Below are 13,455 nucleotides of genomic sequence, written 5' to 3'. Positions count from 1 at the left end.
ATTAATAAAATATATAATAAACATTATAAATTATAAATTTTAAATTTTACATATATTTTTTAAAAAATATTATGTTTGTATATTCTTTAAAATTATTTTTATTTTTCGTTAATATTAATATTTTTTTATAATATAATTAATTACAAAAAATCAATTATTTTAAAAAATTTAAAAATGAGATATAAAATTTCTCTAAGAGACAACCTAAATGTTATTATGAAGATTGAAAACATTTGCCTGAAAAATGCCTAAACTTGGCCATAGTTTTAACTGTTAGACCTTTCTTGAAATCCTTCTGAACAATGCACATTTCCCGTCTCTCGCTGATCACGACCCATCGAGCGCTACTGGCAGCAGACAAAGGGTCAAGGACGCCTTCTGTCCTACAAACTTTTCGCTGCTATCTCACCCATACGACTAAAAGCAATGCAATACGCAAATTTCTCTTGGTCAAAACCAACAAGGATTTAATCATGTCCTGTAAGGATGAGATTTCCCGTTTGTTCAGATAACCCTGAAATCGTACATGGAACTAATGATTTTTCTCGGCAGAGCTCACTTTCGCCACTTTCGCAAGTTATATGCACTGCACCCACTTCACTACCGCGCCTCTCTTGCGTCCTCTGTACAAATTTTGCTTTATTGTGCGTTGCCGCAATTAAAGCAAACACTTCTTTTGGGGCAACCGTGGGAGACTCAGCAGCAGCGGCAGAGATGGTACTGCGGCAAGAAACATTGCCTCCACCGCTTCTCTGGAAACCGTATCCTATGCAACTCGCCTACAACGATGAACCGCACCACCTCACACTTGTCAGGTACTAAAATTGCTATATACAATTACAATATGCGCCTCTGTTACGACATTATAGGGTTGGGCAAATTACGATATTTTGTTATATAATTGCCTATGTTCTCCCCTCATGGATTATAAAAAATTAGTGCCTGTTTATCTCCATTATCCTCTTGCATAATCTGAGAAGTGCCCTTTTGAACAAAGGCCAAGCTGCACACATTGTTGTAAAGAAACGGGGGGGGGGGGGGGGGGGGGGGGGAACTTGACAGGGGAGCCTGGGATATGTGAGCCGGCTTGCCAATTTCATGTTTTTTTAATAACCAATAGATTGTTTTATGGTAACTTGGTTTTAGAAAATAGTGAACTAAGAGACAGTTGCTTGAGTTTGTAATAGGTTCAACTTATCCTATGTTGATTATTTATTTTGCTTCGAAAACTCCTAGGGTGGCAGTTCACATATCTAAACTAGTTCATTAGTGGGATTCTTGGTCAGTGTCTTGTAAACACTTGCATGGAACTTGGTGGGATTTGAATTGGTTTCATATCTACTTTGCATCCCTGGTCTTCATAAAGATGTGACTTTTTTTTTTTTTTTAAATTGCATTTATTATTTATATCTGGCAGGAACAACAATAGAAAGGTTTCAAGCTTGCACAAATTATTCTGCACTTACAGAAGTTAATGATAGCATTGATATAGGCAATGGAAAAAAAACACTGGCAAAAAATTTAGGCTTTCTTCTTGAGGAATCTTCCATCCTTAATGACAAAAGAAGCAAGACTCGAATGGAGCTCAAGAGGTCTCTTGTATTCCGAATAAAGAAGAGGGTAAAGGAGCAATATTTGAATGGTAAATTTCACGATCTAATGCTTAGAGTGATTGCAAATCCAGAAACCCTTCAGGATGCTTACGACTGTATTAGGCTCAATGCTAATGTTGATATAGCATCTGATGATGACAATATAGCTTTTGAACCTCTTGCAGAAGAGCTCTCTAGTGGGAGTTTTGATATCAGCACAAACACTTTCTCTATTTCAACAAGAGGTGTGAGAAAAGAAATCCTTGTCCTTCCTAAACTGAAGTTGAAGATTGTTCAAGAAGCCATGAGAATAGTTTTGGAAGTTGTTTATAGGCCCCATTTTTCTAAGATATCTCATGGTTGTCGAAGCGGAAGGGGGCACCATTCAGCATTGAAATACATCAGCAAAGATATCTCTAATCCTGATTGGTGGTTTACATTACTTGTTAGTAAAAAGCTGGATACTTATGTCCTTGATAAACTTATCTCCATAATGGAGGATAAGATTGAAGACCCTCGCTTTTATGATATGATTCGAGGCATGTATGCTTCCCAGGTGCTCAACATGGAGTTTGGGGGTTATCCAAAGGGCCATGGCCTTCCACAAGAGGGAGTGTTGTCTCCTATACTAATGAACATATACCTTAATGACTTTGACCATGAATTTTACAGACTTTCAATGAAATATGAAGCTCTTAATTTGGGTTATCATCTTGAAGGAGAGCAGTTCAATTCCAAGCTGCGCAGCTGGTTTAGGAGACAGCTTAAAGGCAATGATCTCAAAACGCTGGCAGTGGAAAATTCTGGTCCAAGAATTCATTGTTGTCGCTTTATGGATGAGTTATTTTTTGCAGTTTCGGGATCCAAAGATGTTGCTCTTGGTTTCAAGTCTGAGGTTGTGAGTTACTTGCAGGATACTTTGCAGTTAAATGTTTCTGTTGAAACAGAAGTAGTTTCTTGTGCAGAACCTCAAACAATTCGCTTTTTAGGCACTTTGGTTAGAAGACGCATGAAGGACAGTGCTGCTGTGAGGGCTGTTCACAAGTTGAAAGACAAAGTCAAGATATTTGCTTTACAAAAGCAAGAGGCTTGGGATGTTGGGACAATTAGAATTGGGAAGAAATGGTTGGCTCATGGTTTGAGGAAGGTCAAAGAGTCAGAAATCAAGCATTTAGCTGATAGCAGCTCAAGATTGAGTCAAATTTCCTGCTTTCGCAAAGCTGGAATGGAAACTGATCATTGGTATAAGCACTTACTTAAAATATGGTTACATGATATTAATGCAAAAACAGTAGAGTGTGAGGAATTTATCTTGTCTAAGTATGTTGCAGAGCCAGCCCTTCCACAAGAATTGAGGGATTCCTTCCATGAATTTCAAAAGCGTGCAAAAGAATACATTAATGCTGAGACAGCTACGACTCTTGCTCTTTTGCCAAATTCCAATGCATCCTCTGAAATCATAACTGAGATTGTTGCTCCTGTTAATTCCATTAAGAAACGTTTGTTACGATATGGATTGACCACATCTGAAGGGCACTCCTGTGTGAATCCTAAACTTATTTTACAAGATAAGGCTCAGATTATTGATTGGTTTTCAGGTATTGCTTACCGTTGGAATAGGTGGTATGGTGATTGTGAAAACTTTGCTGATATAGAGCTCCTAATTAAGAATCAAGTTTGGAAATCTTGCATTCGTACCTTAGCTTCAAAATATAGGATTCATGAAACTGAAGTGGCGAACCGGTTTGATTTAGAGCTGAGCAGTATCTTTTCGATCCAAGATATAGAGCAAGAGGTGGAAAATGAGGCATCAGACTTTCTAGCTTTTGAAAATGATGAAGCATTAATGTACGGAATTTCTTACAGTGGCATGTGTTTACTATCATTAGCAAGAATGGTGAGTCTATCACGACCTTGTAATTGTTTTGTTATGGGGTGCTCAGCTGCAGCACCAAGTGTTTATACTCTTCATGTGATGGAAAGACAGAAGTGTCCTGGCTGGAAGACAGGCTTTGCTGCTTGTATACATCCCAGTTTGAATGGAAGGCGAATTGGGTTGTGTAACCAGCATTTAAAGGATCTTTATGTTGGTCGTATATCACTTCAATCTGTTGATTTCAGTTCATGGAAATGAAGGCTTTTCATTATTTTGAAACATGAAATAAGCAGAAGATTCTTGTCTGTTAACGATTCAGAAGGCAGGGAAGCTCTTCTCAAGTCTTTGATGTGCTAGTTGCAAAAGAACTATGTAGCTGTGCCAAATTTCTAATGCTTATGCAGGAAATATTCTGCTTTCCACTATGGCATTTGGGCCATTTTTTTGCTGAAACCATGGAAAGCCTTTTGCAAGTCCATCTTCAGGTTAGCGTTGTTGTTCATAAGCTTTAAAAGTGAGTTTTCAACTTATTTATAGTGTGATTTTACATTAGTTGTCACTTGTGTGATTGCTTTGTGATCCACCCTGGTCCTGTATGTTTAAGTTTTGTGATATGAAACCAGGGCCTGGACTTGTCAGAATTTGAAAATATACTATTTTTTTTTTCGTCATCAATCTACCTACTCATTCATTCATTCTTTTCAGTAAAATAAGAAGGTAAAACAGTATTATTATTGGTTTGTCATCAATCTACCTACTCATTCATTCATTCTTTTCAGTAAAATAAGAAGGTAAAACAGTATTATTATTGGTTTGTCATCAATCTACCTACTCATTCATTCATCCTTAATCGGCCATATGTTAATATTTTGGACAATATCTGATGCTGATCCGAAACAACCTTATACATATGATGGACATCATTTATATACAATGTTTTGGTTTCAGTCTAGACATTGCAACAAGTTTTATAGGACTGAAAAAGAGCGAGTAATTTTGGATGCAAAGAGTGTCATAAAAACTAAATTATCAATTTGAAGCTAACTTGTTCAATTAGGAAGAGTAATATAGTAGCATATTTAAGAAATGATAACCATATCCTCGACCCATAGACCATGCAATCCATGATGTATAATTATTAATCCCTTGAAACTTAACAGTGGTAATATTTGAAGAACTAGCAATTGGTAAAAAAGTAGGTTTGAAGTTTTAAAAACCTTTATTTGAAGATGCCTCTTTCTTAGACATTTTGTCAGAATGGCTACTGGGTCTTTCATTGAAAGTTGATGCTTAGAGAGAAGATTTGAAAGGATTTGTTCTGGAATGCAATCTGGTTCTGAGGCCACTGTAGAAAACCTTAACATTATCTTAAAGGAAGAAGGAATCCAAGAGGTGGGCTGCAATTGGTTCGGATTGCCAGCTCTGGGTGAGATTCAGAGCTAGTGTTGGCAAGAAAGGAGCGCTAGAGACTACTGCATTGAGGTACTCATGTCCGAGATAGAAAATTTGTGGTGCTGTTGGCAGAGTGAGGCTGATCAGTGGGAGGCACTCTTGATGGTGTGGATGGTGAAGCAAATTGACCCCTAGACACCTATGAACTAGTATGAAGTAGAAACAATAGTCCGATTTCTGAAAGATAGGAACAAAGAAGAAAATGCAGAAGAAGAAGAAAGAAAATCATGCTTTCTTATGCTTTAATACCATGTAAGAGAAGAAGAAAAAGAGCGAGGATTGAGAAGCTTGTATTCTTTCCTCCACTGCTCTGTTTGTACTCTAAGCTTCTTCAGTTTGCTTTCTAATGCCTTTGTGGTAGCTTCTAGCTTATCATTTACCTTAAAATTGCGTGTACTTGTTTCCAGCTAGTTCTTACTTCTGTCCTTGCCCAGTAAGGCGAAGATTAAAAGTCAAGCTTGAAATCTTGTGATTGCGAGTATAATTTGTTGAGAAGTTTTAGTGTTCATGTATTAGTTCAGTTGGTGGTCTGTTTTGGTGCAACGAACACAATATATGGTATGATATAAATAGAGTCCATTGTGTCTTTTGAGTAAGAGTGCTATAGAAAGATTTTTTTAACCATTATTCATTCAATAAGATGTTCCTTCTTTATCAGTTTGTCTATTTGTATATATATTTCTTTTTTTTTTTTCCAACAGCCTCTACTTGTGGTGGGTGAGGGGGACACACTTGCTTTTGAAGTTTGGTCCAACACTTCTATTTGAAACTGTGGTTTAGGTTTTTATTTTTTATTTTTTATTTTTTCACTTTACCCCATTATCCCTTAGGACTGTTATCTTTTTACTGATAACTGGCCTCTGCTGCTGGAAATGTGTCCTGATATCTTCGAAAAATTGAATTTTAGGTCCTCAAACCTATGAAGGGGCTGGAAATTTTAGATATCCTCTGTAAATGTTCCTGGACAATCTCATCTTGGATTTCCCAAGAAACTCAAACGCATACTGTATTATTTATCCAGGAATTCAAGATAAGCCTCTCAAAACTCCAATCCTACATTATTTTGCATGTTCCTCTTTCTTGAATTTATATTAGGATGCTGTCATTACTTCTATAGGTCATTTCTGAGTTAAGTTTGTTCTCCATTTAAATATTGAATGCAATTCAAGCTTACACTGGCTTGTATGAAACAATTACTTAAATAGACCAGATCTTTAGTGCAAACCAAGAGAAAGATGATGGTATTCTACTGCTTTGTTTCATTTGATGTGATACGTTTTGAACTCACAACTGCTTCTTCGTAAATTTTGCAAACATGAATATTTTAAGTTAAAATGTACAAACATTAAGGCTTCTACTGGCTACAGGGATAGTATCATTGTGCAACTGTTTTGTATTGTAGACGTAATAAGTAAAAATTTAGCTGAGAATTAAGAATTGAATCTTCCACTTGCTTCTTTGCTGAATCCAGAACGAGTTCTTTTTATCCCCACAAAAGAATAAGTGACAATGGTAAATAGATTTAGACTTCTTTCTCTCTTAGTTTTAGTAATTTATTTCTTCAAACAGCATTTATCTTATATAATATATATATATCTATTCTTTTCTTTTGCAGTTCAATCAAGCCAAGTACTTCTCCAATTTCTCCACTTCCTCCTGGCTTCCGATGTAGAGTGGAACACGCTGATGTATCTGGTGAAAAAGCACCTCAGTTATTAATGTAAAAGTGAGGAATTGAAAGTATATTAACTAAAATATAAATTTAATTGTGCTCACCCCAACTGGTTGAATATCAAGTATTCTCTGATGGCCATCTGAACCTTTGCCACCGGCTTGTTCTACTATAAAGCTCATTGGTGCACACTCATACAAGAGCCTCAGCTTCCCATTCTTGCTCTTCTTGTCTCTAGGATACCCATAAATGCCACCATATAGCAATGTCCGGTGGAAGTCACCAACCAAACTACCAATGTATCGGGCAGAGTAGGGCTTGCCGCTAGGACCAGGGTCTTTAAGGTCATCAATGTACTTCTTCAACTTATCATCCCACAGTCGGTAGTTTCCTTCTTTGAATGCATATATTTTTCCAGCCTTGGGAATCTGGATGTTTTCTTGAGTTAAAACAAATTCACCATACATTGGATCCAAGGTGAAGGCAAATACGCCGGTGCCAATTGTGATGACAAAAATCACTGAGCTTGAATACATGCAATAGCCAGAAGCAAGTAAGTTGCTTCCTGGTTGGCACACGTTCACAATACACCTCTGATCTGCATTTTCAAGCTGCAATCTACCAACTTATCAAACAGTTGGACATCAGCTATGATCCTATGATCTTTTTTTTTTTGTTTGATAACAGTCACAATGAAATGTGTTAACGGCCTATGAATTTTCTCTTACAGTGTTATCGTCACCAATGTCAGCTAGGCACTCATCATTTGGGCTATATATTCCAAAGATGGATCCAGTGGACACAGCAGCATCTATGTTGGATGATCCATCAAGTGGATCAAAAACCACAATGTAGTTTCCGGAGTAACTTTCTTCCACTGCCACTGGTACGTCCTCTTCTTCTGATGCTATTATTCCTGTCCGTCCGCTTGATCTCAAGCAGCTAGAGAACACCTGTGAGTGCAAGATAACCAATCTCAGCAATTGTGCCTGATGATTCAAACACAAATGATATTGCTATTCACAAATCAGATGGCAGGAAGCCTAAAACCATGTCATGCCGTGGAGCATATTAGAATTTGAGATTAAATAAGGAATTAATAGTACTGAACTGTCTTTTGATATTAATGCTCCGTTTGTTTTTTGAAAAATATTTTTCATATTTTCTGACGTATTTAAGAAAATTAGTTAACAAAAAATATTTTCCCAGCTCAAAGGAAAAAAAAGTTATTTTAAGGAAAATGACTTTTTTTTTCAAAAGAGTTATTTTCTGCATTTTGAAAATCTTATTAACATCTAAAAACTAAGTAATGAAAAATAAATTATTAGGTTAAAAAATATTTTCCACCGAAAACATTTCCATAAAATATTTTTCATAGAAAATATAAAAAATAGTTTTCAAATATAAATTATTTTCCCAAACAAATGAGGACTAAAACTTCTTTTGTTTTGCAGAAATTAAATTGTATGTGGAATTTATGGAGACTAAAACTCCTTTTGTTTTGCAGAAATTAAATTGTATGTGGAAAATATTATCCTATAAAATAAATATTTATGCATAAAATGTGTAGTAGTAGTAGTAAGATTTTAAAAGTTTAGAAAATAACTTCTTTTATAAAAAGTGGAAGCCATTTTCATTAAAAATGACTTGATTTTCTATTGATCAACTTTTTTGAATGTCCCATACATCGAAAAATGCAGAAAACATTTTTCTGTGAAGTATTTTCCTTGAAATAAATGGAGCGGAAGTTGGTGAAAGAGCACACTTGATGTCTCAGCATATTTACAGTTCTACAAACAAAAAATTCCAGCTACAATCTTATTGCAGCGAATGTGTTGCTAGCATTCACAATTTATTTATAAGTGAAAGATACTGGAAATCCAAATAATTTGGAGACTACTATCACCATAATTTAAAAATTTTTATATATTGAAATTTGTAGGCACACATTGTGTGTGAATGCAATTTTCTATTTGCAGACCTCATTAGAGACCACATCAAGCTTTTTCTGGTCCTCTCCTTGAACATTAACAGCACCCTGAACTCCAGTTAAGTTAGAAATGCTGGCTCTCTGCACCAAGGCAGCAATCTGCTTACATGCCATTGAAATGCTAGAAAGCACAATAGTAAGTTCAGCATCAATGACACCTGCTTGTTCCTGCTTCAACAGCCAGCCTGTAAGCGTTTTAATCTTAAACTTATTCTTCTTTTTTGTCTCTGCCTCAGAGGCTGTACTCACAGCCATGCACTTGATTCCACCAGCACCACCATGTTTCTTCTTACAGCAATTGTTGTTGGGGAATGAGACAAGAGTTCTGGTATCAAACAAGTATGATTGGAAAGGAGGCGCGGGAAAGAGATTGTGAGCTTGAGAAGAGGAGGTGAGATGTTGATGTTGTCACAGCAACCATGGCTTGAGCTTGTTATGATTCCACTGTTATTTTTCAGCCTCACTCTTGTTCTTGATATATTTTTCGTTTTTTGTCCAGCTTAATTTGTTTGAGAGCAGTGTCTATTCTTTGGGCTGTGGTGGGTTTTCTGAGGTGGTGGGTAACGATTTTCCTCAGCCTCTGAGGGACCACTTATCGTCCCTGTGGACTCTAGTGTCTGTTATGTGATCATGATTCATTCAAGGGCAAGTGCCAATTGCTTGGGTGAGCCTATCAAATTACACCCTTGTGGCCCAATGGCTCTTCGAGGGCTGTGATGCACAGTGCACATCACAGTTGGGCCAGCTCAAGTGCTCTTTGTTAGAAAGTGGGTAACTTCAGAACCGCATATTCGCACCTTATTTGCGAGGCTATGATCTGTAAGGGAATGGCAGCGCCCTGCAGGCTTTGAATAACATGAGAGGGTCACTTTCGAGAATGATTCTGTTGATACCCCAATCCGACGGTGGACCTTCGATATCACGAGCAATGGCAGTACAATAATTTAATTAGATAAATTATTTTTAAAATTGGCCTATATTAAAAAAAAAATATTATAATTTCAATCGTAATTAAACATAACATTTTAATTTTTTATATCTAATTGGCCAAAAAGTGTAAATCACTTTCTAATACGGAAAAATAGTTTTATCTACATCTAAATGCTTAATAAGTCATTAAAAACGTGATTTTGTCTGTTTTACTAAATAAGTGGCAAATTTTTTAAATAATAATTTTTAATTAATATAAGAATAAATAATTTTTTTTACTTTAAATCAATTGTGCAACTTAATCATCACTTTATCTATAAATTCTATTATTAGCATTAAAAATTTTCATTAATTTATTTTTATTAAACAATGAATTATTCCTTTTATAGATTTAAATTAAAATGTATAAATTTATAATTGATTTGTAATTGTCAAGCTATTATCTTTATATATGAATGATGTAGTTTAAAAAAATTTCTAATAACCAAGTTAATAATCAACCTTAATTTTAGTTAATTATGAATTTTTATTTTTTTTTCTTAATTAACCTAAATAATTAAATTCAATGGGAGAGATAAAGTACAATGTGATTGTTTCTTTTTAAGTAATTTGATTGTAGATTTTTTTAGAGGAATTTGATTTAGAATTAATAACTAAAAATTATAAAAAAATTTAAATACTTACTTGAATTTACATTATATTCAATATTTTAAACTTTAAATAATAAAATTAAAATTTTCATGACCAAAATACTAAATAAATTTTAAAATAATAATATCTAAAGTTTTATTTGACTAATAAAATGGTTCTTTAAATGTATATTATTTTAATGATATCATTTTTTATTATTCTTTATTTTTAGTATATATATATATATATATATATATATATATATATATATATATATATATATATATATATATATATATATATATATATAGATATATATATTAATAAAAATTTAAAATATAAAAAAATAAAATTTTATAGACTCAAATATATATATTTTTATTTTATTTAATATTATTAATATGAAATAGAATTTTTTATATATAAAATATATATATAATTTATAATTTTAATTATAAAGATATAATAAAATATTTTAATTTATAATATTTATATGTGAGATTTCGAAATTTATTTGTAATAAATATTTATTATATATAATATATTTATTATTATATATTTATTTTTAATATAAAATTTAAATTAAGTTTTATAGAAAATAATTTATGTTTAAAAAATATTTTTCATGAAAAATATTTTTAATAAAGTAATGTATTTTTTAATTTTTAATTTTAATTTAAAAAATAAAATTTATTAAATTTTTTATATATAAAACCTTAATAAAATGTTAAAGTGTATAAAATGACTTTCTTGTTTAGGAAGAAAAAAATATTTTTTTTAAAAATAATTTATTTTTTCTTTTGATCAGATTTTTCGTTAATTAAATTTTTTAAACTTTTAAATATATGAAAGATTTCTATGGCCGTGCATACGAAAAATATTTTCTGTAAAATATAATATAAAATTTTAAGGATTATACGGTATGTTATTGTTTTTTTTTATATTTAATTTAAAACTTTTAATTAAAATTGTGATGAATAGAAAATATTTGATTATATTATTTAAAATATAAAATATGAATGAATATAAATATTTAGATTTTTTTTTAATAAAACGTAATTTAAATATAAAATAGTGGGAGAGAATAGGAAGAAAAGTGTAAAGAAAATAAAGCTGAAAATTAAGAATCTAAAAGAGTAAGATGAATTTGTACTTCCTTTAGAGCATTCAAAATCTGCCATTATTATTATTATTATTATTTTTAATCTTTCTCTAATATTGAGGAAATAATTTGGTGAATGTCAAGATAACTTCTTTTGGAAGCTAGGTATAATTTTCTTTGTAAAATATTTTTTATAATATATTTATATTTGGCAAATAAAAATGACTATTATTTATTTTTAAGAAAAAAAAGATAGTGTTTTGAATTTTAAAGCTTGCTTCTGACAAAGAATATAAAATACTGAATACATGAATTATTATACATAAATCATAATCAATATTCAACCATGAACATAAATTTCACAAATTAAATGTTTTCATTTATTTGTTTAAGTAATGAAAGTCGTGAGTGATTCATTCTAATTTTTATGGTTGCAAAGTTTCAGAAGCTTCACTGGTAATTAATAAGGTGAAATTGCGTAGAGGAAACTCCGATGTAAAAGACTGGAAAATTCTTGCTTATAGCCTGCTTCTTGGTTGCTTCCATGAAAGACTTAGCTAGGCTTCGTTGACATGGGTCGCTCCCTCACACTAAAACTGGAGAGTAAAAACAAATTTTTATAAATTAAGATAATGCTCTTTCATGGTTATTCAATCTTTATAATTTTTTTTTTTAATCATTTGGGAGGAATGAAGGATTTTTAAAGAAAAATCTTCTCCGCCCATTTATTGGGATTAAAATAAATATAATTAATTGTAATGAAGAAGGTAGATGAATAAGAAAAATACAATTTTAAATATTATTTAATTAAAATATAGATAAGGTCAATTCTCAATAATTTTACAGTAATTTTAAAAAAAAAAAAAAAAAAAAACAGAGGAAAATGTGGTCTTAGATGGGTTTGCATCAACATCAAAGGGGAAGCAAGAGAAGAGACCGTAACCTGCTAAGTAAACGCGTAACTAAATATAACCCATTGCTCATTCTATTAATAGAACTCATTCTTCTCCATTTCTCCTATATAAACTAACCATCCTTTATTCACTCTCTCTCACAAGACCCTCTCGACTGTTTTGTCAGTTCTCAGCAATTCACTCACAAGAGACCAACACATTTCCCCAATCCATGGCTCTTCCCAAATTACCTCTGCTTCTCTTTCTCTCCTCCCTCCTCCTTCGCGCAGCACTTGGTAATTATTACTAATAACTTTCTTTTTCTTTTGTGGCTTCTTTCAATTTAGGTTAAAGAATTGTTTGTGCTGTTGTGATTTTGACTTCTAGGTGAGATTTTCTGCGACGATTTGCCCAAGGATTTGTGCGCATTTTCAATAGCCTCATCTGGGAAGAGGTGCCTATTGGAGACGTATTTGAAGAGAAGTGGGAAGGTGGCGTACCTGTGTAGGACATCGGAGGTTATCGTGGAGCGACTGGCAGATCATATAGAGACAGATGAGTGTGTAAAAGCTTGTGGAGTTGATAGAAACTCTGTTGGTATTTCTTCTGATTCACTTCTTGAACCTCAGTTTTCTTCCAAGCTTTGCTCTACTTCTTGTTACCTCAGATGCCCCAATATTGTCGATCTTTACTTCAATTTGGCTGCTGGCGAAGGTAATCTGTTAACTTTTTTTTTTCCTTGAATCCTTTTTTCTTCGTATAATTTAAAGTCCGATAATATATAACGTATGCATGTGAAATTGGTGCATTTGCATTTCAAGGAAAGAGAAGCAAAGAGCTAAAATTCTCAATTAATGAATGAATATTCCAATTTCAGGGATTTAGGTAGAGCATCTTAATTATTGTTATGGTAATGTTTGGATCCATGCAGGTGCATTTTTGCCGGACCTGTGTGCTGCAGTGAGGACCAATCCCCGCCGTTCTATGATGCAATTGATGAGCTCAGGAGCAGCCTATGGTCCAGTTGGCAGTGACATGTCAAGAGTTTCTTTCACCGGGGCTTTTCCTCCTGCTCCTGCTCCTATTTATTAAATTAAATTAAATCACTGTTCATGGCTTCTTTATAAATTTTTATTATAAATTTATTAGTGCGAAGTCAATCAGTAATAAAATTTGAGTTGAGAAATAGGATTGAGATAGCAAATTTGGATTTTCCTTTTGCTGCTATTTGCTCTTGTTGGGTTAATTTGCTGGGAATTTTTTTTGAAATAGAACCGAAAATTTTGATAGTAAAATTTGAGATTTTTTATATTTATTT

General features: G+C 33.0%; 3 protein-coding genes across 19 annotated transcripts; 2 read left to right on the top strand and 1 right to left on the bottom strand.

Annotated features, from left to right (window-relative positions):
- The first annotated feature begins 240 nt into the window (after positions 1–240).
- Positions 241–9,674, top strand: LOC110622950 (nuclear intron maturase 4, mitochondrial). 17 transcript variants are annotated; one of them, XM_043959832.1, is made up of 8 exons: positions 242–815; positions 1,418–3,953; positions 5,828–6,432; positions 6,536–6,646; positions 7,323–7,478; positions 8,572–8,718; positions 8,819–8,973; positions 9,082–9,674. In XM_043959832.1, the coding sequence occupies exons 1-2, from the start codon at positions 527–529 to the stop codon at positions 3,724–3,726; spliced, it is 2,598 nt and encodes an 865-aa protein (XP_043815767.1). In that variant the 5' UTR covers positions 242–526; the 3' UTR covers positions 3,727–3,953; positions 5,828–6,432; positions 6,536–6,646; positions 7,323–7,478; positions 8,572–8,718; positions 8,819–8,973; positions 9,082–9,674. The 17 variants fall into 17 exon arrangements, with proteins under 17 accessions (XP_043815769.1, XP_043815767.1, XP_043815763.1 ...); XM_043959828.1 differs by having other exon boundaries at positions 6,831–7,478; XM_043959831.1 differs by adding an exon at positions 6,831–6,945 and having other exon boundaries at positions 5,828–6,646.
- Positions 6,150–9,086, bottom strand: LOC110622951 (fructose-1,6-bisphosphatase, chloroplastic). The gene is given in 5 exon segments (XM_021767718.2): positions 6,150–6,612; positions 6,697–7,203; positions 7,321–7,545; positions 8,574–8,918; positions 8,920–9,086. Coding segments are annotated over 5 exon segments (1,233 nt in total). The 5' UTR covers positions 9,004–9,086; the 3' UTR covers positions 6,150–6,540.
- Positions 9,675–12,243: 2,569 nt separating the features above from the next.
- On the top strand, positions 12,244–13,432 carry LOC110623576. The gene is made up of 3 exons (XM_021768571.2): positions 12,244–12,433; positions 12,525–12,851; positions 13,069–13,432. The coding sequence occupies exons 1-3, from the start codon at positions 12,370–12,372 to the stop codon at positions 13,227–13,229; spliced, it is 552 nt and encodes a 183-aa protein (XP_021624263.1). The 5' UTR covers positions 12,244–12,369; the 3' UTR covers positions 13,230–13,432.
- The last annotated feature ends 23 nt before the right edge of the window (positions 13,433–13,455 follow it).

Source organism: Manihot esculenta, chromosome 9, assembly GCF_001659605.2.
Source record: "Manihot esculenta cultivar AM560-2 chromosome 9, M.esculenta_v8, whole genome shotgun sequence".
Classification (NCBI taxonomy): Eukaryota; Viridiplantae; Streptophyta; class Magnoliopsida; order Malpighiales; family Euphorbiaceae; genus Manihot; species Manihot esculenta.
The sequence above is the reverse complement of the archived record's forward strand: the minus strand, read 5'-3'. Positions and strand labels throughout refer to the sequence as shown.